General features: G+C 39.8%; 2 protein-coding genes across 3 annotated transcripts; one reads left to right on the forward strand and one right to left on the reverse strand.

Moving 5' to 3' along the window:
• Nucleotides 1-7,147: 7,147 nt before the first annotated feature.
• On the forward strand, nucleotides 7,148-12,951 carry LOC127628247 (guanine nucleotide-binding protein G(I)/G(S)/G(O) subunit gamma-3-like). The gene is made up of 3 exons (XM_052105026.1): nucleotides 7,148-7,294; nucleotides 10,616-10,715; nucleotides 12,093-12,951. The coding sequence occupies exons 1-3, from the start codon at nucleotides 7,182-7,184 to the stop codon at nucleotides 12,219-12,221; spliced, it is 342 nt and encodes a 113-aa protein (XP_051960986.1). The 5' UTR covers nucleotides 7,148-7,181; the 3' UTR covers nucleotides 12,222-12,951.
• Nucleotides 12,952-13,159: 208 nt separating this feature from the next.
• LOC127628248 (barrier-to-autointegration factor-like) lies at nucleotides 13,160-15,545 on the reverse strand. Of its 2 annotated transcripts, XM_052105027.1 has the most exons (3): nucleotides 15,470-15,545; nucleotides 14,632-14,795; nucleotides 13,377-14,520 (listed from the first exon to the last, which is right to left on the reverse strand). In XM_052105027.1, the coding sequence occupies exons 2-3, from the start codon at nucleotides 14,755-14,757 to the stop codon at nucleotides 14,374-14,376; spliced, it is 273 nt and encodes a 90-aa protein (XP_051960987.1). In that variant the 5' UTR covers nucleotides 14,758-14,795; nucleotides 15,470-15,545; the 3' UTR covers nucleotides 13,377-14,373. The 2 variants fall into 2 exon arrangements, with proteins under 2 accessions (XP_051960988.1, XP_051960987.1); XM_052105028.1 differs by lacking the exon at nucleotides 15,470-15,545 and having other exon boundaries at nucleotides 13,160-14,520; nucleotides 14,632-14,763.
• Between the last annotated feature and the right edge of the window lie 9,555 nt (nucleotides 15,546-25,100).

Raw genomic sequence — 25,100 nt, forward strand, 5'->3', positions numbered from 1 at the left:
CCGTAGTAGAGAGCTTAACGGTCAACAAGCGTGTTACGACAGTACGTCAAGGTTTGCGGACACCATACAAATAAAATGAGAGAACCGTAGACTGAAACCTACATGTCGCAATATTTCAAAAGAATTGAAGCGGGCTACATTAAATTAGAAAACATACATTTTAACATTATATGTTACATTTCTATTTAATTCACTATTGTTTTATTTAAAATTATTCTACAGTATTTAAAAAATTACATAAGAGGTAACTGTAATTAAATTACTGAAAAATTAAGAGTAATCCCTTATTTTACATGTTTCAATGAAAAAGTCATTTAATTACAGTAATTAATATTTTAGTAATGCATTACACCCAACACTGGTCCTAACACACTAGTTGACCATTATGCACTCCTATGATAGAGGTTGTTATCCCAGTAAATAAAATAATCTCTGGCTAGGCAGTTATTTTTTGTGGAAACATGCATCATAATAGTACAGCTCTTATCTACTCGAATGGGAAAAGAACAGAATCTCCAAAATGGCTGGTCAAGATTACAATCAATAAGTCAATAAGGAGGCACGGTGTCTGGAATTAATAAATATTAAGTGTGTTTACATGCATGTTCTTACACTGATTATGCTTAATAAGCCGACAACACGTGCGGTCATGTAAACACAATAAACCACGTTCCTTTATGGGTGTAAAGGCCATAAACAGCTTATGAATAACTCGGTTGACACATGTAGATTTTTGCCCATTACACCAATTTCGTGTGCCATGTAAACACCTTACCCCGTGTTGTTTAGAGAGTAATCGGCATATTGGTGCATGTAAACGGGCTCATTGATATTGCTCCTTCTGAGGCTGTGTCAATAACACTCCCTAGGCTTTTTCAAATGCCCTCAATTGAACCTACAGCTACATTAAGTAGTTTATAACAAAGAATGGTGCCTTCCTTTTAACATATTAGCATGAAAATATTTAAATCAGACATACTGTCACAGATCCACCGGGCTCTCTCTCTACCTCTCCCTCACTGCGGGCACTGCACACACTCTCCCCTGAGTTTTAATTACCCGCACCTGCATGTCATCAGAATGCCAATCATGGACTGCTTATATACCCCGCTGACACTCTCAATTGCTGTCTGTTCTCGTCAATGTTCTCACAAAGACTACTGACTCCCTAGCCCTTCTTTACTTACCTGTTGAAATACTTACCATGTAGTTTGTTTCCTGTTCCCAAGTTTACTGCATGTTTCATCCTCTGTGTATTCCTCCAGCCAAGATAGAGCCAAGATCACTTACATCATCTCTCTACTCTCCGGACGTACGCTGCAGTGGGCAAACACCTTGTGGCATCAGGATGGTCCAGTCACTCAGTCATTGAAAACCTTCTTCAAGCACTTCAAGGAAGTCTTTGGATTACCCGCGGGTGATTCATTGGTGAGTGAACAACTGTAAATGTAACTGACCAACCCACTCGAGCATCAACAAAGATTATGTGAGCGACTGTGTTTGTATTGTGGAGCCAGCAGGCATGTGATCGCTGAATGTCCTGTTCGCCCCTTACGACTTACGGTGAATCAGACTATTACCAAACCTGATATACATGCCCCGTTGTCTACTATGGTCTCAGTGATTTGTCCACATATCTCTCACTCAGTCAAGGCCCTCATTGACTCTGGGGCAGCAGGCAGCCACCGGCTCCAACTCCCGACAATCAAATGCTCCTCCCCGATCCTCATCCATTTAATAAACAGAAAACCTCTGGGAAGGGGACTCATCACTCATCGAACCCTGCCTGTGATGCTTCGAGTGGGTTGTACCAACTTTGAGGACATCTCCTTTCTGATTCTGGAGGGCTCCACCACCGTATCATCTTGGGTGTCCATGGTTACAACAACACGCTCCGCTGCTCTCTTGGACTACCAGAGAGGTTTTGGCGTGGGGTGGAGGGTGGTTCCACGGATGTTTACGATTTCCCCATCCTATTGGTCCCCACACTCCCATGTCGGTGTGTGCCACCTCTATATAAATCCCGCAAGTGAGCTTCAGATAGATGTTCCCCAGGAATATCATGCATACCAATATGTCTTCAGTCCACAATGAGCAGCCACCTAACCACCTAATCGACCACGGGACTGTGCCATTGACCTGATGCCAGGAGCACCATTGCCCAGGGGACGGATCTATCCACTCTCACTTCCGGAACAGAAGGCCATGGTGGAGTACGTCGATAAAGCACTTAAACAAGGTTACATCCTCCCTTCCACTTCCCCTGTCGCTTCCAGGTTCTTCTTCATGGCCAAAAATGATGGAGGCTTACAGCCATGCATTGACTACCATTCCCTCAACGATGTCAACTTGAAGTTCCGGTACCCCCTTCCCCTGGTCCCAGCAGTGCTAGAACTCCTGAGAGGAGCCACTGTGTTCTCTATGCTTGACCTATGTATTGCCTACAACCTCATTCATATCCAGAGGGGGGATGAGTGGAAGATGGCCTTCGTGATCCTAACTGGCCAATATGAATACCGGGTCATGCCATATGGCCTGGCCAACGCCCCCTCTGTATTCCAGAGCTTTATGAATGAGGTGTTCTAGGAGTATCTCCACTGATGTCTACATCGATGACATCCTCATCTACTCCCTGAATGAGACCGACCATTGTCAACATGTAGTGTCTGTACAGGAAAAGCTTAGAGACTGCCAATTGTACCTGAAATTGGAAAAGTGTGAATTTACTGACCATAAATTCAGGTCCTCGGGTACATCAGTAGTCCCAGAGGAGTGTAAATGGACAAGGGGAAGGTTAGTGCAGTTCACTCCTAGCCCAAACCCACCACAATAAAGGAGCTACAGAGATTCCTAAGTTTTGCAAACTTTTACCAAGGCTTCATGCTTTAGAGAAGCGATGAGAAATGATTGAACCCCCGCCAGGCCCGGTGGGCCCTGTTCTTCACACGTTTTATCTTCTCTGTCTCTTATCGTCCAGGGTCCAAAAACACCAAGACGGATGCTTTATACCAACTACATGCTGTGGAACCTCCCACAGGAACTCCTGATTCAGTACTACCTCCCGGATTAATCATCTGTCCTTTCTAGTAGGCCCTGGACGACCAAATTGAAGAGGCCACCCATGAAAAACCAGCTCCATCAGCATGCCTCGAGGGAAGAAAATACATCACCTCACACCTTTGGACCATCTCGCTTCTCTAACATCGATACTGGTGGCCCGTATGTCACAGGAAGTACAGCGGTACATCCAAGGCTGCCTAGAATGTTCCATCTCGAAATCTCCATGCCATCTTCCATCCGGTAAGCTCCTTCCTCTGCCCGTTCCTCAGCGCCCCTGGTCACACTTGGGGTGGATTTTATAACTGACTTACCAGCATCAGATCCTTTCACCTGTGCCCTAGTCATTGTTTATTGATTCTCCCAGGCATGTCAACTAGTTCCCTTGAAGGGCCTCCCCACGGTGCTGGAAACTGCGGAAGCTTTATTCCATCAAGTCTTCCAGAACTACGGCCTCCAAGAAGACATCTTATCTGACCACGGTTCCCAATTCATCTCACAGGTATGGAGGTCCTTCTTCTCCCTCCTGGATGTGTCAGTAAGTTTAACCTCTGGATATCATCTGCAGTCTAACAGGCAGATGGAGCGGAAGATCCAAGAGATTGGCCGCTTCCTGCGGACCTACTGCCACAACCACCAGGACAGCTGGAACCGGTTCCTACCCTGGGCCAAGTACAACCAGAACTCCCTTCGTCAACCAGTCACTGGACTACCCATTCCAGTGCATACTCTGCTTCCAACCTCCCCTGTTTCCAGCTGTGAGCCACTGGTTCGAGGAGAGCAAGAGGTTCTGGGACACAGCTCATATTCATCTCCAAGGGCAGTCTGGTGTCAGAAGAGCCAGGCTGATGCAAGGAGATCTGAAACGTCTACCTACCATCCTGGGCAGGAGGTCTGTCTCTCCGCCCGGGACATCATGTTCTGGCTGCCCTGTCGAAAGCTAAGTCCCAGATACATTGGTCCTTTCACTACACTCCACCAAGTAAATGCAGTTACACACCGGCTACAACTTCCCCCTCAATACAGAATTAACTCCACCTTCCACGTCTCCCTCCTCAAACCTCATTATCCTTCTCTGTCTCCTTCCTCAGAGCCTGGTGTGACTGAGGAACCCCCTCAGTCTCTTCTCCTGGATGATGGTTCAGTGTACAAGGTTTGAGCCATCCTAGACTCCCGACATCAGAGAGGACATCTTGAGTACCTGGGGGACTGGGAAGGGTATGGTCCTGAGGAGAGGTCCTGGGTCACCTGAGATGACATCCTGGATCTGACCTTGCTTACCACTTTTCACACGGAGAATCCCACTCGCCCAGCTCTGCTTTGGCGAGGTCGACCTCGATGTCGGAGGCTCCTGCCCTCAGGAGCAGTCCCTGAAGGGGAGGGTACTGTCACGGATCCACCGGGTACTCTCTCCACCTCTCCCTAACTGCGCTCACTCGTCATCAGAACGCCAATCATGGACTGCTTATATACCCCGCTGACAATCTCAGTCACTGTCTGTTCTCTTCAATGTTCTCACAAAGACTACGGACTCCCTAGCCCTTCTATACTTGCCCATTTAAATACTTAACTTGTCGTTTGTTTCCTGTTCCCGAGTTTACTACATGTTTCATCTTCTGTGTATTCCTCCAGCAACGCATTCTGTTCCTCTTTGTTACAATGTTTCCTACAAAGATCAAAAGACTGTTGTGAGTGTTCTGATCATCTGTGCATTGTCACTATACCCTGTTTGAAGTTTACTCACTTGTTGTTCATGCCATACCAGTGTTAGGATTTACCTCACCTGTTTGTTTCACCTCTCACCCATTCCCTTCATCAATAAAACCTGCGATTGAGTCTAACCCTCTGACTCTGAGTTTTTTTAATTTATTTATATAGATTTGTACAGATGGATCAAAATAACCAGATTCTGGATGTACCACCGCAGAAGTCTATATCCCACGTTTTAAAATTACTATTGCAAAAAGGACAGCATACATCAGTATTCTCAACAGAATTAATAACCAGCACAAATATCATTATCTGTCTGTCTTTTTTCTGTCCGTCTTTCTTTCCTTTCTGTCTGTCATTCTTTTCTGTCTTTCTATCTTTCTTTTTTCTTGCCTGTCTATCTTTATTTTTTCTTTCTTTTCAGTCTGTCTGTCTGTCTTAATTACTTTTTTCTTTATTTCACCATTTGCTTTAAGATAAAACATAATTATCTGTTTAGCTTACTGTATATACTTTCTAACTATAGTCATACCTCAAACATGAATTTTGAAGTCGCTCTGTGTGTTTGTGTGTGTGTGTGTGTGTGTGTTTAAGTATGTAATTCAATACTGCTTCAAAATTCACTGTGGCAGGGCGGAGGGCGGGGCCGGGTCGTGATCCTACGCACCCGGTCCTGTATTAGGCTAATCAAGCCTCCAAGGTATAAAGGTCGACTGCAGGGTGTCGTGGGGGAGAGAGATCGTTAGCGGACATGTCCGTCATGTGTGTGTTTGTGTCTTCTTTTAAGTTTATCATTAAACTATTATTTATATTGAAAAGCCGGTTCTCGCCTCCTCCTTTCCATTGAATACCTTTACACTGGTGCCGAAGCCCGGGAAGGAGGAGGGATACGCCGTAGTAGAGTTCTCGCCACTACCGTCCACCCCAACGGAGCAGCCGCGGCCATCTGCCGGGGGACGAGGAGCCCAGCCGCCTGAACGAGGACGATGGCCACCGACCGCGAGGGGAGAAGGGGCTCCTAGCCGACCGCCTGGAGCGGTCAGGGCCGCTGCCAGGGGCGGAGGAATCGCCTACCGGCCACTGAAACGCGACGGGTTTAAGACCGCCAACCGCGAGCGGGGAGGGGCTCGCTGCCGACCGCCTGGAGCGAGAGAAATGCTGCCAGGGGCGGGGGAGACCCCTTCTGTTCCCCGAGAACGCGGCGGGCTGTTCCGTCCGCCAGGGGCTGGAGGACTGCCTCGGATCCGCCCGGAGCGGCATGGCTGTCGTCCGATAGAGGGTGGAGGAGTGGCCGAGGAACAAGCTGCGGCGTATCGGAGAACTGACGAGTAAGATTTTTTTTTTTTTCATCTCTCTCTCCTCTCTCTCTCTCACTGTCGCTCTGCGTTGGCCTTTTCCCTTTTTTTTATTTTACAGGGTTTTTGGGGGGGGGGCAGGGGCTCCCCAGCCTGAGAGAACGAGGGAGGAATGTGGCAGGGCGGAGGGCAGGGCCGGGTCGTGATCCTACGCACCCAGTCCCGTTAAATAATCCCATTATAAAGGCCCATAGGAAAATCCAGAGGGAAACCGTTTCGGACTACAAGCTGAACAGCTATATAGAAAAACAGCGCAGACAGATGGAAAAACAAATGAGGTGTTCCCCTATTGTTATAGCAAGGTATTCTAAATATGATAAATACAGTATATGTCAATTTTTTATCATTTACATAGATTTGTTTTAATTACAAATGCTTCACCTTAAATCTATATCAAAACATCTAATGTTTAAGATTGGTGAGGACTATTAAGAATTTATCTGATTTTTATTTTTATTTTCCCAGTTAAACATTTCACACAAGAGTGTATTCTCATTTCTCAGAAGGAAACTAGGGGGCAGATTTGTAACAATGTGAATGTAACATGAGAATGAATGGAGTGGGAGGGGGATGTAAAGATGTGGAGGGGGGTATTAGATCTTAACCAAGGTAGGGCAAGACCACTGAGTCAAAATGGTGCCACAGTACAAGACAAAGAGACTGAGACTGCAGCAGTTCCCATGGTAACATTGTAGTGAGAATGAAGGCTCACTGATTCATGAGCTTCAGCAAGAGAGCACAGACAATTATCAAAAGAAATATAGCTATCAAGTGTGTTGTTTTTACAATGCAAATCTATTCTGTGAGATTTTAGTAAAAAAAAAAAAAAATCCATCACTACATTTACCTCTCCCTACAGTACATCCACTCCATGCAGCTGTAGAAATGGTATGAGCAACCCCACATAATATATCACTTTCAGTAGAGCCCCCTCCCTCTGCTTGGCACATTCCACTCACTGCAGAGGGGAGTTTGTGGATGTACCAAGAGACTGGTGTTCACTGTAGCAGAATTGCAGTGCACAGAACTGTACAGAACTGGGGAGCATCCACACAGTCTATGAGGGTGCGGTCCGGCTGCACAAAGCAACAACACAGACAGATAGAGAGAGAGAGAGAAGGAATAAGGAAAGAAGAGGAGAGAGACATCACCACAAGAGGAATACATCAAGGGTAAGAAAGAGGGAGAAAAGGGGGAAAAGGGAGATCGAGGGTAATATTAAAGGCCCAGAATGGTAGAAATAGACAAATACACCCCTGTGGTCTTTTTTTCTGCTTCTTGCTCTCAATTTACTCCCATTTTCTATTTTTCCACATTATATTCAATGGTTTAGTTGATCTTCTAAATTATTACTTATATCTGTTTGAGCAGCTGTGATGTTTGACATTTATGTATTTGGTCTAGTTTTTTTACGCACACACACACACACACGCATGTTGGTGCAGCTATCATTATGAGGACTCTCCATAGACATAATTATTTTTATACTGTACAAACTATAGATTCTATCCCCTAAACCTCACAAAAAACTTTCTGGATTTTTACATTTTCAAAAAACATTCCCATGAAATATCCCCATGAAGGTGATTTAAATCATGGGGACACTGGAAATGTCCTTGTAAACCACACCAACCCACCCAAACACATTACATTTAATCAGATTACAATCAAACGTGGGGAATTTTGTGTGTAATTTCTCAAATAATATGGTAAATTTCATGTGGTGATCAGTTTGCCTGTGAGCACTTCCTTCAGTATGTGCAAAATGGGGCCGACATGCCCCAATACACTCCTGGAATACTATTCAAATGAAGGCTACTTAAAGATCACATTAGGTTGCTATATTGATATTTTGGATAAAAATAAATAATTCCATACCAATTTGTACATGATTATTTTTAATCATGAACTGGAAATGAATAAAATCACAGTGAATCCACTGAGGTTTCAGAATAATGAAATGTGTTGCTATCAGATTATTGCAATCCAAGGTGAGATTTTGGTTTTCTAGGGCAGCAGCTTTTAGCAAAGCATTAGTAAATGATACCAAGGGATGAAAGACAGGAAGTGAAGCAGAGGTACTGTATATGAGAGCTTCAAAATACAAGAGGCTTCTATTGGAGTCTGTGTACTATAAACAGAATCTGCACATAATTTGTTTCTTAAAAACCAGGGGTGTAAATAATTGAGTAAAAATACTTAAGTATTATTTTGGGAGATTTGTACTTTATTCGAGTGCAATTTAAATGGAATACTTGTAATTTCATATACCTGAATTTGACCAGGGGTCAATCATTACACAGTGTTACACGGTGGCTGTGTGGAGTTCCGACCATCTGCAGAGGTGGAAATTTGGATCTGATTTGAGCTTGAACGCATTTTAAAAATTTGTGTGACAAGCCTGCCCAACTGAATGTGATGTATTCAAAACTATGAGCACGAATTGAGAAACACTTACAGTTTTTGTCCTAAACTTTATGAAGTCATAAATTATCATTCACGTTGCAAATATATATATATATATACAGTATATGTATGTATATATATATATATATATATATATATATATATATATATATATATATATATCAAAAGGATTTTGTAATTAAATGTGTACATGCCATTTATTTCTATAATTGCCTTCATATTTAAATCTTATCTATTAATTTCTACTCATTTGCTGAATTATTATTGTTGTTTTACTATTAATAATAACCACAAAACCAGCAATGATAATGATGATAATAATGATAATAAAAACAATGGAATCTGAATAAAAAAATAATTATGAATTTTATTGAATTCATCCATCTGCTCAACAGCAAGTTTTGGTAGCAAACCTCAGAAAACAATTCACTAAACCAATAACATTACTAACTTTCTTCAAAGCTTATTTTGAAATTGTATGACATCGCAATTTGTGTGTGCCTTCTCCCATACAAAGAACATTGGGTGACTGTGCCAACATTTTTGCTAAATTACATTACACCTCTCAGGGTAGTTCTAAAGTGAAACGTCCACTGTGTGGCTCTAAAAGCAAGTGGAACGTTCTCCCGAACGGATGAGGTTTTTAAGGTTAATGCTCTAGTCAATGCTCTAAAAGATTTTAAATCAACAAAACCAACCTCCCTACCCAAAGCCTTAAACCTAAACCTAACCGATAGTGTCACAAAAAGCAAACGTGAAATGAAAAACACAACCATGTCATTTTGTGGTGCTTCTATGAAACTTTGGGCTCACGTGTTGACTCGGGTACTCTTCAGGACTCGTACTCCGGTCCTTTGTATCACAAATGCAACATTATCAGTTAAGCTACCACACAATTTGATAACAATTCAACAAGCTTGTAAATGTAGTTGATTATGTAATGCAAATATTAAAATAAGTCATGTGCTCTAGTAAAAGTGTTAAGATGTCATAAGATAGCATCGTGTGAGGAACAGGGCAAAAAGAAAGTGTTTATGAAGTGATAATTTGCAGTTTTACTCCTTATTTGAGTGAAACGGGAATTAACTCATAATTGTTTCAGCGCCTCTAGTGTTCATTCCACCAGGAAATTGCCGTGTTACGTACAACAGGCCACATAAAAATAATTTTTCAAAAAAGTAGTTACTGTAACATGATTCTATGACCAGGTTGCAAATGCCACAGTCGTCAGAGACAGTAAAAAGTCTTAACAAACCAATTGAATTTAACAACATCCTCTCTCACACAGTTTCCTCTCTTGATTTCACTCTAGCTGGGAGAAAAGTTTTTTTTTACTTTTTTAAGTAAAAATGAATGTGAATACTTTTTTACTTTCACACAAGTATGTTTTTGGCTAGATACTTCAACTTTTAATTGAGTACAATTTTCATTCAGTATCCATACTTTCACTTAATTATAATTTCTGAGTACTTTTCACACCCCTGCTAAAAACAGCATATTAATAGTGGTAGCATTGTACGGCATTAATCAAGATACATTTATTGGGGGCCTGTGTAGCTCAGTGAGTATTGATGCTGACTACCACCCCTGGAGTTGTGAGTTCATATCCAGGGTGTGCTGAGTGACTCCAGCCAAGTCTCCTAAACAACCAAATTGGCCCGGTTGCAAGGGAGGGTAGAGTCACATGGGGTAATCTCCTCGTGGTCGCGATTAGTGGTTCTCGCTCTCAATGGGGCACGTGCTAAGTTGTGCGTGGATTGTGGAGAGTAGCATGAGCTCCCACATGCTGTGAGTCTCATGCACAGTGAGCCACGTGATAAGATGTGTGGATTGAAGCAGAGGCAACTGAGATTTGTCCTCCACCACCCAGATTGAGGTGAGTAACTGCATCACCACGTGAACCTACTAAGTAGTGGGAATTGGGCATTCCAAATTGGGAGAAAAAGGGGAGAAAAGAAAAAGAAAAAAGATACCTTTATTGGTCGGCTCTTGATTATGTTTTATTATTTTGCAGATAGCTATTAAAGAGAAAACTCACCCAAATATAAAAATTGTTTCTTTGGCAGGATGAAAGGAGACACCCCTGTGAACAGCACCATGAGCGTTGGTCAGGCTAGGAAGCTGGTAGAACAGCTGAAGATTGAAGCCAGTTTTTGCAGAATCAAGGTGAGAGTTGCAATGTGAAACAACAGCAAAATGTGGCAAAGTAGAATCAGATCAATTATAATTTTGCATGCCTACGAATACATTATATCAGTCTGTAACCAGAAGACTGATTTGTATCATATGTGAGCAAAGATCTAGAATCAGGTTAATAGGTATGTTATAATTCTATAATCCCCAATGGTAAAGGATGTCCTACAAGTACAATTTGAAGCTTAAAAATCTTTTAACATTGACCTCAACCTTGCAAATGAATTAAGGTGCAGGTACAGAGCAATGTATTGTAAATATATTTAATAAAAAGAGCATAAAGAGTCAAGGATAAACTCTATCTGTAGTATTTCTCAAATTATGCTTCCTTTCATAAAACTTTAAAGGGATATTTCACCCAAAAATGTAAATTCTTTCATCATTTACTCACCCTCATGTTGTTCCAATCTCATATGATGTTCATTCTTTCGTGAAAAAAAGATCTTAGCCAGAATGACAGCCTCAGTCACCATTCACTTTCTTTGCATGGTGAATGGTAACAGAGGCTTTTAGTTCCTAACATTCGGTCTGACTTTTGTGTTACATGGAAGAAAGGAAGTCATACAGGTTTGGAACAAGATGAGGGTGAGTCAATGACAAAGACCGGTCTGTATTATAACAAGACAATGGTACAAATTCTCATATGACAAATGTATATTTGACTTAAGTAATATTCTTTGTTCAGTACAAGTTAGCTCAATTTACAGCATTTGTGGCATAATGTTGATTACCACAAAATTATAATTTTGAATCATCTGTCATCTTCTGCAAAAAAAGCAGTAATTGAGATTACATTGGGGCACTTACAATGGAAGTGAATGGGGCCAATTTTTGGAAGGTTTAAAGGCAAAAATGTGCCACGTATAAAAGCACTTACATTAATTATTATGTTGAAACTCATTATTTGAGCTGTAAATTTAAAATAAATTTTTAAGGTGAACATTACGGTGGTTTTAATGTTTATAGCATTACATCATCATGGCAACGAAGTTGCAAAATTATAACGTTTGTAACTGATTTTATCACACTAAAATCATGTTCACATGCATATGGTTAATGTCTTGTGGCTTTTGAAACAGTGAGTATTTTAACATTTATGGATTAGCCCCATTCACTTCCATTGTAAGTGCCTTACTGGAACCCAAATTTTAGCTTTTTTTAAAGAAAAGGAGGGACTAGTTGAAATAATGTTTTGTTGTAATCAACATTGTTGCTCAAATTGAGATTAACTTGTATTGAACCCAGAATATCCCTTTAAGATCATTATCCTCAGTTTCATCAAAAATCAATAACTGTCCTATATTTAAATGCGCTTAATATAAGCACTAACAATCTATCCTGCATTCTTAGGTTTCTAAGGCAGCAGCAGACTTGATGGCCTACTGTGATGCCCATGCATGTGAGGACCCTTTCATCACCCCTGTGCCCACTTCAGAAAACCCATTCAGAGAGAAAAAGTTCTTTTGTGCTCTTCTCTAAGCAGGACGCATGAAGAACTGGATTAGTCTCATTTAAATTATATTGATTTGTGTATGCACATCACACAGCACAACACCTGACAAGACACAAAACAAATAAATCCAAAATTACGGTTCAATAAAATGGAGAGAAATGAATGCTAATTATCATTGTCAGTGCAGAACCCGACATTTAAAAAAATCATGTGTGTGAGGATATTCATTGTTATTCTCCTGTTTTATGGGAAATCCTGTTCCTTTCAGGGCACACAGGAAAAAAACTAAACAAAGACTGATGCAAACTGATCAGCTAGAACAACACACACACATAAGCAAGCAGTTTTTTAATCATTCAAAAGGAAATAGGTGTGGGTCTGGATATTTAAATAATTTCAATTTTTATTATATTTGAAAAAAAATCTTCACACAGCATAATACAGTGATTCTGTATGTACATTTTGATTAAGTTTGTTTGTGGTTGCTATGTAAGCTGGTTGAGATTTCTGGATAAATGGTATAGCTTTTAAAGTTTAGATTAATGTAAGAAAGTGAGGCTTTTAATACTTAAACAACAAAAGTATATAGCCCTCTTAAAGGAGTTTGTAAAATGAAAATGATGTCCTATTCACACATTTTTCAAAACAGTAGTATATACAGTAAGGGATGGAAATTAGAGTTGTTAGCATAAAGGATAAATTATGGGACAACAATAAGAGAATGTCAAAATAGCATTTTGTGGTCTGAAGTGATGAATTAAAATACTGCAGACAGAATCCAATAAGGTTATGAATAAAAAATTTAAAAGACAATAGAGTTGTGTATATGACTTATTGGTAAACATATTGCAGGTGTTATTTTAAAGGGATAGGTCATCCAAAAATGGAAATTCTCTAATTATTTAAATCACTTTCAGATGTGTATGACTTTCTTCTGCAGAACACAAATAAAGATTTTTAGGATATCTCAGACCTTTAGGTCCATACAATGCAAGTGAATGGTGACCAGTCCTTTGAAGCTCCAAAAATCACATAAAGGTGACAAAAGTAATCCAGAAGTCTCCAGTGGTTTATTCCATATCTTCTGAAGCAACATACGTGAGGGTGAGAAACAGATCAATAGATCAAAGTCATTTTTATTTATACCATAAACCACATTCCGATTCCTTTTATTCTATCTTTATGTGATTTTTGAAGCCTCAAAGTCTTGGGTCAACAATCCTTTTAAGATAACCTCGTTTAAAATAACCGCAATCTTTAGCTTGTTCCATCAGAACATTATTTCACAGATTGAACTGGATCAATAATATTGATTTTCATACCAAACACCACACCCTGCAATTACATTTATACTTTATTTCAAAAGGATTAAAACGCATAACAGAGGTTCAAAACTGGCTCCTTACTCAGATTTTAGAGCCATGAGAACATATTTGCCAGTGTTTCTTTCAGACTACCCATGGAGCAACTTAAAACATCTGAGAGTCAGTGAAAAGGCAACACGTGAATAAAAAAAAAAATCCATAATTGTAAGGCATTTTAATTTATTTAAAGACAACTGTGTGTTGGGGACATAAAATCACATGGCAATATGATACCATCATACATGTTATTCTAAGGTAATAGATATTTGAAAACAGTGACAAACTTAAACCTTTAAAAGCTTATTATTGTTACACAATATTGCCATTTTCAGTTAAAACCTTCAAACATCACCACAATAAACAGAGAAGCCAGACCACCATGAAGATGATTGTCAGTGTATGCACAACTGGATTGTGCAAATATGTAGAGCCTTTGAACTGAATTGCATGTGACAAATTCATTTTGTTTTGTTGATGAGCAAATACAGAAACATTTTAAATTAATCTTGTCTCTAAAAAAATAACAACAACATCAACAAAAACCACTCCCCTCCGTACCAAACATATGTGCAGTGGTGAATGATGCTTTGAACAACACAAATTGAGCTGTGATCTTGTAAGTGTACTCATCTAAAAGACATTATTGTGATATATCAATGTACAATTCTGGGCTAAATGTTAGCACTGGATCATCCAAACAATTTCCAAATGATTAAATTGATGAAGCGAGGTAAATGTATTCGGCATGTGGGGGCAAAGTATGATGAAAATACAACAGTGGAGAAAAAAAATAAAAAAATAAAAAATAAAAAGACTACAGGAAAGAGTCACACCACTCTCGCAGGCAGCTATAACAGTCGCCTTGCTGTTTGGTATTTGCTCCAGATGTATCCTTCAACCATTCCCGAAACAGCTCCTCATCTTTCCTCAGCACCAGGAACTGTCCTAGAACAACATATGCCTGTGGGAAGAAAAAAAAAAAATCAAACATGCCATTTCAATCCCACAACACCAACATTTCAAATTCAAGGTTGACTATAGTATATATTACAGTATACTGCATAAATCTTACCTTATCAAAGCCCTTCTCTTCTAATCTCCTTCCAAGCACTTCACCAATTCCTGCTAGTGCCATCACAGGCTTCTCTCCCATGGGCTCTGCCACGAAGTCCTTGTGTTTTTGTGATGTCGAAGACATTGTTGATTTGTGTTATCCAAATAGACTTTCTTCAATGGCTTAAAGAGGGAAACAACAGAACAAGGAAGATTAGCACACATAATTAGTTGGGGCCTCAAATGATCATGTACATATTTGTGTAAAAAAAAAAAAAATCAAATACCACATTTCTGTTTTTATATAAATCACAGCTATTGTTGAAATGCAAAATCGATTCTCAAGCAGCTGTTGCATTAAGCACGAGATAATTCACTCTACATGAGCTCATTACCAAAAAATAGTCTACCCAGAAAAAGGTGTGTATATATAGATTATTTTATTTTTATTTTTTTTTACTTTATCGTACACTAAGGATGGCAGTGGAGGTATTTCGCTGAATAACCGCGAAAAGGAAAGTGAAAACAACTTTGCAAGCAACACACACACACGGAAATTGTATGAATACATTTAAAAGCATCATAGAATTGCGACGGAGAGGTAAATAGTGAGTATTGCATTTTATTAGTGATTTTAATCAATCGATAGATAGATTTAAAAAAAAAATAATAATTATTTGAAATGTATTTTTTTTTTTATCGTGTCATTTCTACACGCTAAACGCTAAACGCCACACAACTTGCAGACACACGCCACTAGAATCTGCTTAATTACTAATAACCTCAATAGCAAATTGTACAGTAATTGATTCTCTGGTTAATAATCCGACTTATGGTAACACTCGTTTACAACATACCTTGATACTACCACTGAGAGGATTCACGAACGCCTCGCTGTTCATAGATTGACACAGGGCTGCTTCCTGATCCCGCCTTTAATAAGAGCAGCGCCCCTTCCGGTCTTTAGATACCACTGTTCAGTGTTAAACTGACCCCTGGTGGCTCCAGGTTTTTCATTGCTATTTCATCAAAATTATTTTTTTTATTTCCAGGGTAACAAAGAAATACATATATGCAGACATACATTAAGTAATGTTAAAGAAAAGCACCAGGTTGCAAAATAATAATAATAATAATAGTATTTATTGCAGTCATAAGACATTGTGTTCTTTGAAGTAAATTTTTTTTGGATGTTGCTATTGCTTGATATGAATGTGAATTATGACAAGTAACAATAAAATATTATTAGTAAAAAAATAAATTATGTTTTGTTTTGCTTAAGCAATAAAAATCAAACAGTACATGCTTAAGCAACACCAAAATTCTACAAGCAGGGGGCCTGGGTAGCTCAGCAAGCGAAGACGCTGACTACCACACCAGGAGTCCCAAGTTTGAATCCAAGTCATGCTGAATGACTCCAGTCAGGCTTCCTGAGCAACCAGTTGGTCCGGTTGCTAGGAAGGGTAAAGTCACGTTGAGGTAAAATCCTTGTGGATGCTATAATGTGGTTTGCTCTCGGTGGGGTGTGCGGTGAGTTGTGCGTAGATGCCGCAGAAAAAAGCATGAAGCCTCCACATGTGCTAGATCTCCACGGTAATGCACTCAACAACCCACGTGATAAGTTGCGCGAATTGACGGTCTCAGATGCGGAGGCAACTGAGATTTGTCCTCCGCCACCCGGATTGAGGCAAGTCAATACACCACCACGAGGACTTAGAGCGCATTGGGAATTGGGCATTCCAAATTGGGGAGAAAATGGGAGAGAGAAAAAAAGATCTACAAGCAAATGTTCATTAATAAAAAATTACTAGGGCTGTCAATCGATTACTTTTTTATCTAATTAATTACATAAGATGCAGATTAATTAATCAAATTAACCCTTAAATGGGAATTTCCCCAAACACTCTTACATATTCAGGTCTTTAGAGACTTGGCACGTATATCTTTCAAAAATGGATCAACAAAATGGCCAGACAGTGTAACATTTTCAAGACAATTATAAAATAATAAAATAAAATATATGATGATGTTTTATTTTCCATAAATCAAAGAGAAAATGCAACAAATAAAGGATAAATCTAGAACAAGATTTATCACTTTCACACTGAAATTTCCTGAGATGCAACTTGCTGTCAAACACATATTAAGCAACACATGACACTTAATCTACACATAAGTATTTTCTCAGGCACTTTTTGAGACTAAATAGATTCACAACTTACATAAATTCAGTAGTACAACCAAATGACAACAGTCATATCATATTGTTCATGTGTTGTACTTGCTTTAGTTTACTTCCATGTGGTTTCTTGATCTAATAGCAATGTCAAATGTAAGTCGGCAATCACTGACACATCAGCGCCACATTGCGTAAGATATGGGATTCAGAAAATTCACCACTGTTACACAGAAAATCAATGTGAATGTGAGTACTTGTTTGTATTATGGAATCAGTATGAACATAGTACTCATTTCTCTTGTAATAAACAAAGAAATAGATATACAGGGATAGCAATAGAAAATAAATAATATAGAACCAGCAAAATATAATTTATGGAAGTGCAAAAAAATAAAAAACACCATTTTCATTTACATACCTACACTCTAAAAAATGATGGGTTAAAAATAACTCAAATTGGGTTTAAATATGGGACAAAACACCCGTTGGGCTAAACTAACCCAGCAAGTTAAGTTGTTAATTTTAACCCAGCAAATGGGTTTTTTATTCCACACAAATGCTGGTTAATTTTTACAGGAATGCTAGGTTAATTGGACCTCATAAGTGGGTTAATATTTTCATATTGTTTTATCCTTAAATATTGTAAAATAAACCACACGCGCTCAACAAACCACGTGATGCACAGATTGACGGCGGGGCCGGTTCTAGGCATGGGCCCATACGTGAGTATTACCCACCCAATCAAACATTTGGGAAACAGTTTTAAATAAAAAAAATACCAATTTGTTCATTGGTTAAAGCAATATGGGGGCGGGCTGTGTGTTGCAAACATTGAGAGTGTGCTGTAGACTGCCCAACCAATCACAAAACAGAACCAGAAATGTGTAGTGTTTTGCTAATTTTGTCATTGGGCATAAGCAACGACACTCTCAAGAAGCGGCTGCTTCAATCCAGAGAGTCAGAGACGTTACGCGAGCGATAATAAGAGATAGTTTTGTGTAATGTATAGGTTTTTAGTGCCCATATAGAAGAAGCCTGGTGCTGTCTCAGTGTGCAGTGACTATGTGGCTGCTGTTAATGCACCACAGGCTCTTTCTTATCAAATATCGCCCTCTCCCTCCACATCAGCTACCCCAAATCACACTGCGGGTGTTGGTGAAGTTCTGCACCTGAATTATAAAGTAGAAGTCTGTGCGGGATGGATTTTTCAGACCCGCTTCAGAGAGATTCTGTCCCACTCCCGCAAAAACATGTAATATTTTGTCCCGCTCCCGTCTGCAACTTTCACGTTTTGTCCCGCTCCCGACAACAAAAGCCTGCAAGTAGTCTGCGTTAATTCACAGTCCCACAGTGTGAGAAACTGCTCCAAATGATTCAGTGAGAGAGTGCTCCAAATTAATTGTACTGAATCACAAATCGATTCAAACCGTTTTGCAATCCTGTTTGGCTGCAAAAAGACGTTCACTGAAAATCTCAAAATAATTATTCATTCACAAATTGGTCATTGCTATTTCTTTTAAACAGCAAACAGAAATACGGGGCACATTTCATGATTGGTGAAATATTCTGAGAATAAATATTTCTCAGGTCAGTCGGAGTGCTCATGGTACACACAGTGCATATGGTCGTACATCTGGAGGCACCACTGGGTTGAGCCCCGCCTGTTTTCGTGTAAAGCTGTCTGCTATAAAAGCAGGTGCACAAACAGCATTTCCTCAGACTTTCTTACTGAGAACAAGGAGCGCATCGCTCAGACCTCAAGAACTCTGAGTCTAATAGTGTGGCTAGCATTCGCAATGTCTCGTTCCCTTCATCTCAGGGATCCAAGGTTACATACGTAGCCGAGACGTTCCCTTACAACTCAGTACACTTGACATTGCGTTTATTACATCATATGGGGAACAGAATCCCATCACGCCACACTATAGGACATAACCTCTCAGAAAGGAAACATGATGCCAAAGTCTCATGGGAAGGCGACCAACAAGAGTATGCTGCAGTGAGTGACCCTCGTGTTGGGCCAGGAGGGGATCACTCAGAAAGAATATATGAATTACAATCATATATTATGAATTAACTCCTTCACGAACCCAGTCGGGAAGGGAGTTTATTTATAATATAAGTGCTTGTGACTTATGGTAAATTACAACGGTCTAATGCAGGCAGTTGTGTAAAAGATGGAGAGCTCATCCTTAAAGGGAGAAGCTTAAGTATACTGTATATATTTGGACAATGAATAGCAGGTGCTCTAAATTGAGAGGACTTGTGAAGAGAGAGATGTTATGTCTAGGTTGTAAAACCTTGCAAATGTGTTTTGAGAGGACCATCCTGCTACAAAACATATGTCTTGACACACCATTCGTCCATGCCCATGAGGAGGCCATGCCTCTAGTTGAGTGTGCTTTAACACCATTTGGGCAAGTCTTACACTGCGACGCATAAGCCTGGGCAATTGCATTGACAATCCAGTGAGAAAGTCTTTGCTTGAATAGCATACAAAGAGCTGATCAGACAGTCTGAACTGGAATGTATGCTCAACGAATGCGTGTTGTGCCCGCACAGGGCATAACAAATGCAATGATTGTTCCTCATCAAAACTGAATTGAAGAGGGAAGAAGGTCTGAAGGTGAACCACCTGTGCTCTGAAGGGCATGGTTAGGACCTTAGGCACATAGCATTTTCTGGGTTTGACAGTAGCTCTTGAAAGTCCGGGGCCAAACTCCAGACATGAATTGTCGATTGAAAGTGCATGCAGGTCACCGACCCTTTTAACTGAGGCCAGAGCCAGCAGTAGTGCAGTCTTAACGGAGAGCATGCACAAATCAACAGAGTCCAAAGGCTCGAAGGGGGGCCCTGCAAGAACTTTTGGGACCAAGTTGTCCAAAATCAGGACTGTAGCCTGCCGAGGTGGGGTTAATCATCTTGATTGGTCCTTTAAGGAACTTTATGATTAAATCATGCTTGCCTATAGAGGCGCCGGCTATGTGAGTGATACGCAGATATAGTTGCCACATACACTTTAAGCGAGTCCTGCGTCTAATCACTCTTACATTTACATTTACATTTATGCATTTGGCAGATGCTTTTATCCAAAGCGACTTACAGTGCACTTATCAACTAGTGGCTGTGAGGATCAAACCAGCGACCTTCTGATTACCAGTTATGTGCTTTAGACAACTACGCCAACACCACTCCACTCTTGAAGAAATATGAGAATTTCATGTATGGGGCAGTTTACTGGGTCTTTGTTATGTGAGAGACACAAATCAGTGAACACATTCCGTTTTAGGGGTGAGTCGCAACAGTGCCGGTGAATGAATTCCGCCTTGTGGTTTATACATGCCACAACTGTCGTGTTGTCTGAGCAAACCAGGACATGACAGTTCACTATTTCTTTTTTCTTTTCTCTCCTTTTTCTCCTAAATTTGAAATGCCCAATTCCCAATCTAAGCTCTAAGTCCTCGGGTGGCGTAGTGACTCGCCTCTATCCGGGTGGCGGGTGATGAATTTCAGTTGCCTCCACGTCAGAGACCATCAATTCGCACATTTTATTACATGGCTTGTTGAGCGCGTTACCACGGAGAACTAGTGCATTTGGAGGCTTCATGATATTCTCTGCGGCATCCACACACAACTCACCATGCGCCCCACCAAGAGTGAACCACATCATCGCGCCCAGGAGGAGGTTCCCCCATGTGACTCTACCCTCCCTAGCAACTGGGCCAGTTTGGTTGCTTAGGAGACCTGGCTGGAGTCATTCAGCTCACCCTGGATTCGAACTCGCTTCTCCAGGGGTGGTAGTCAGACAGTTCACTATTTCTTACTGAATAGCCTTTAAAGCTAGAAATACAGCCGATAACTCTAGGTGGTTGATGTGCCAGACTTTTTTCGCACCTTTCCAGGTGCAGAATGTCAGGTGTTAATCACACACCACACCCCAAATACCATTGCTTTCTGAACAAGCTTCAGTGTGGAAGTGTTCTCCCCAGTTTGAACTGAGACAGACACTGTAGAATGGCCTGAAAGCGCTCACTCGTGAGGTGGAGTCAAGGCGGACTCCCAAAAAGAGATTTGTTGGCTGGGGGAGAGTGTGCTCTTCACCCAGTTCACATTGAGGCCCAGGCTGTTTAGATGCTGAAGCAGTAAGTCTCTGTGCTGGCAAAACAGAGCCTCTGATTTATATTGCGCCAGTAACAGCCAATCGTCGAGGTAGTTCAAGATGCACGCACGCTCTGTCTCAGAGGAGTGAAAACCACATCGATGCACTTTGTGAATGTGCGAATAGCTAGAGACAGTAGGGCAGGACTTTGAATTGATATGCTGTTCCCTCGAATGCGAATCTCAAAAAAATCCTGTGATGTCGTTCGATTTGGATGTGAAAGTACCCATCCTTCAGATATATCGACGCAAAACAGTCGTGTGGGCGTACATGCGATAAGATCCGTTTCTGAGTAATCATTCTGAATGGACACTTTGTGAGTGCGTGATTTAAATGTCTCAGATCCAGGATCTGCCGAAGCCCGCCATCTTTCTTTGGAACAAGAAAATTACGGCTTTAAAAACCTTTTTGGCTTGACAATTTGGCACAATCTCTATCACGTTTTTCACGATGAGATTATTTCAGCATCTTCGGGTGAAACCGTGGAAGACAGAACGGCATTGAAATGTGGTGTCGGTGTGCAAATTGGATCGTATAACCATGTTTTTTGCACCCAATCTGAAATACCCGTTAGGGCTCCACATGCGTCCACTTAATGGGACAGAGGGCAATTTGGTTTGCTCACTATGAAATGATGTGACGCTTACCATAAGATGGTTGCGCATAATGTGTGTGCTTTAAAGAGGAAAAGGGCTCTTTATTGAGAATGTGTGAGCATCTCGTGCATTTTCAACAAATGCTGCATTCTTTTTTGCACTTATTGCATTTTGTTATTGCATTTATCTGAGTGTAAGACACAAAAACAACATTTTGAATAACACTGCAACAAGATTCCTTTCCTGACAAACAGCAGTGGGGAGATGGGGAACAGCGTTCTGTGTCACCAATCGAGCCTTTTTTGGAGCAGACCCGGAGGGAACTGCGGGCTCTGCTTTCCGTTTCAAGGGGTTGCCTGGAGCAAACGTTTCAGCTCATGCTTTCTGTGAGCACTGCACTATAGAATTTTGTATACAATAAAGATATATATATATATATAATTTCTGATAGACTTGACTAGTCTGGATAATTGTTCAGTGTGCAGACAGTGATCTCTCAAATTTGGCCAAGATTCTCTGGCTCCATGCAGTTGAAGGAATTTTCTGTTTTTGTGAGCACAACAACTCTTTACACAGCTTTGAAAAATTAAAAGAACGAACATACTGACCCATATACATATTTTATTAAAAGGTAAATGAGGGACACATGGGATGAGTTTGCCATAACTTTTTATTAGCTTTTCAATATTCTGCAATGCAAGTGAACTTTATCATTTTATTTGGCTTCCATGTATTGGACATATTAGTATGCCTCTTGCTGCTGCTGGAGAAAGAAAAAAAAATACGTAGGCTATTGGTCTCTCTCTCCTTCTACCCCTGTGAGTGAGTTTTATCAATATGTAACGTGAGGGTTCTGTATGTGGTGGTGGATCACTCCTTATGATAATAAACAACAGAATGGCGACGGAGGACTTTCTGAAGTAGTACTTTACTGAACACCGATCACAACTACAACACTTCCTTGTTCAGACCTTCCACGTGACTGAACTAACCAATCAGAACTTAGACTGAGGTAAACATGAGAGAATCAGGGAGGCAGATTCAGCAGAATATCCTGACCGTGTTAAATATGTAAACACGTAAATATGTAAATAATTAACTGACTAAACATTGCAAATACATTCCTAGTAAATTACTCAAATATAAATTATATTCAATTCTGAGCATCACAACTTCCAAATATGAAATATGAACTTCTAAATCTTACAAATATAATATAGCTGCCAATGTATAAAAACAATTTTAAAATATGCCTCCTGTTGCTTACGTTTTGTCTCTGATAAGACAAGTATGGTGTTTCACATTTGCTGTGAATGACACTGAGATATGGTAAAGCTTTTAAGCATCATTTGATTCTCGAACATCACCTTATTATTGTTATTATTTATATATATATATATATATATATATATATATATATATATATATATATATATATAATATTAATATATATATTAATTAACTTTACACCGACCAGTTTCTCTCACCTTACGCAACAAAAATGCCCTCCTTCACCCTCCTCCTAAATCGTCCCACTATTTTAAGTTTGAACTGCCCCTTGTGTCAGAGCTATTTGGTATTTACGCCCAACGTGTCGCCCCGCCCTATCATCCAGACTGCAATCTGGGGCTACTTTCGGGGTGGGGGAGGGAGGGGTGTATAGTTTCAATTGTCAGTGAAAATGACCATGTCACTAACCCAGCGTTTGGGTTGAAAAAATAAGCCAGCATTTTTAGAGTGTAAGGTCTCTAATGACCCTATACACTTTTGGTACTTAAACCATTATAAAAACATTAAAACAAATGTGAAATAATAAAAAAAAATGGATGAGATACAAGGGGTGGAATGAGGTCTCTGGGCACTAAAGACCCGAGGTATACTCTTCCCTGTGGAACAGAAGCTTGAACTCTGACCCACTTTCTGTAGATCTGAATTTCTGCGGTTTGAATTTTAGATAATGAATTTGGTGTTCTGAATTTCTTCTTCATCTTGAAAACTTGAAGCTGTATTTTTTTTTTAACTGAATATTTACAGTGTAAGAATGCAGAACCAAAAATGTGCTGTTTGAAAATACATATTTATAAAATTGTGCCATAAAAAAAACAATTCAACTTTGTTAAATATGAAATGTCCAGGATTGGAGTTTAAAATTTTCAAATTCAAACCTATTTAAAATACAACGTAATATTACATTTGGACAAATCACACTTATAATTCAAATTCAAAAGTCCATAATTCAAATTTACACAATTCGAATTCAAATTGTTTTGTCAGATTTCTGGCTCCATACGCATTAGCACAATTCATAACCATTGTTGTCATATTTTACTGCTGATTTAAACATCTTATTTGATCGTAATCTTGACGAAACGTTTTGGAGGTCTCGGTCTTTCCCCATTCAAAAGTAGATTGAGGTCAGAGATTATTTAGCAGAGATGGGCCACTTCTTTTAAAATGAAGAAATCGGAACGCTCAACCAAGAAGCTCTGAGCGCCCAACGGTCAACCGATGTAGAAAGAAAGTCCCGCCTTACAGTTAAAAGAGCCAATGACCTTTTAGACACAGACATCGCCTGTCAATCAACTCTAAAAAGCGCATGCACATTAGATATATAAGCATTACATATATATATATATATATATATATATATATATATATATATATATATATATATATATATATATATATATATATATATATAATATATTTTTTACGTAACACGAGGTGAAGTATCGCAGTTTATGATACCAGTATTGTCAGATTTTATTGCTGATATAAAATATATTCTTTGATCGCAATCTTGACCAACCATTGTTGAGATTTTGGTCTTGCTCCATTCAAGTAGATAGGAGCTGCACTGGCATGACTGGCATGACTGGAAATACCCTTTTACCCTTTCTGTTCCACTTGTAAGAACTGAACTGGGAAAAAGGGCTTTTATGTATGCAGCTCCATTTGAATGGAATCGACTCCAAACTAAATTTAAATTACAAACTCTGGTGCCTATGGAACATTTCAAATCTATTATTCGGTCCACTGAAGAAGACTCAATGATGTGCAAATGTTTTAAGTTGAAATTTTATATTTGTTGTTGATTTGTAATTTTGTGACTGTAACTGCTGTCCATTCTTGGCCAGGACACTCCTGTGAAAGAGATTTCTAATCTCAGAGAGATTATCCTGGTTAAATAAAGGTCAAATAAATAAAAATAAAAAAATAATGTACAGATTTAGCTGTTTCAGAAGAAAATTGGTACTTTAATTCACCAAAGTGGCATTCAACTGATCACAATGTGTAAAAAATATCCATTTGAAAATAGGCACTTTTGAAACAGAAAACGAAAAGAAAAGGTTACGTGGGCAACAAAATGCATTAGAGCAAAATCTGTTGGCCGCCAGTGTAGTTTTACCATTTATCACATTTTGTCCTCATTTTATCAAACGCTGTTGCACATGCAGAATGAAGGAAATCAGGCATTGACAGGACAGTCATCCACAAACTGCACACAACCAGCAGAGAGAAGATGGATGCTGGAAAATTCAACTTTCTTTGCA

Source organism: Xyrauchen texanus, chromosome 34 (assembly GCF_025860055.1).
Source record: "Xyrauchen texanus isolate HMW12.3.18 chromosome 34, RBS_HiC_50CHRs, whole genome shotgun sequence".
Lineage (NCBI taxonomy): Eukaryota > Metazoa > Chordata > Actinopteri > Cypriniformes > Catostomidae > Xyrauchen > Xyrauchen texanus.

Excerpts from the sequence above, each read along its gene's own strand:
- LOC127628247 (XM_052105026.1), top strand. The coding sequence starts at position 7,182 with ATGAGGGTGCGGTCCGGCTGCACAAAGCAACAACACAGACAGATAGAG. Across the intron at positions 7,295-10,615 it reads ACAAGAGGAATACATCAAGG|GATGAAAGGAGACACCCCTG; the intron begins GTAAGAAAGAGG and ends TTTCTTTGGCAG. Across the intron at positions 10,716-12,092 it reads CCAGTTTTTGCAGAATCAAG|GTTTCTAAGGCAGCAGCAGA; the intron begins GTGAGAGTTGCA and ends CTGCATTCTTAG.
- LOC127628248 (XM_052105028.1), bottom strand. The coding sequence starts at position 14,757 with ATGTCTTCGACATCACAAAAACACAAGGACTTCGTGGCAGAGCCCATG. Across the intron at positions 14,521-14,631 it reads AAGAGAAGGGCTTTGATAAG|GCATATGTTGTTCTAGGACA; the intron begins GTAAGATTTATG and ends TTCTTCCCACAG.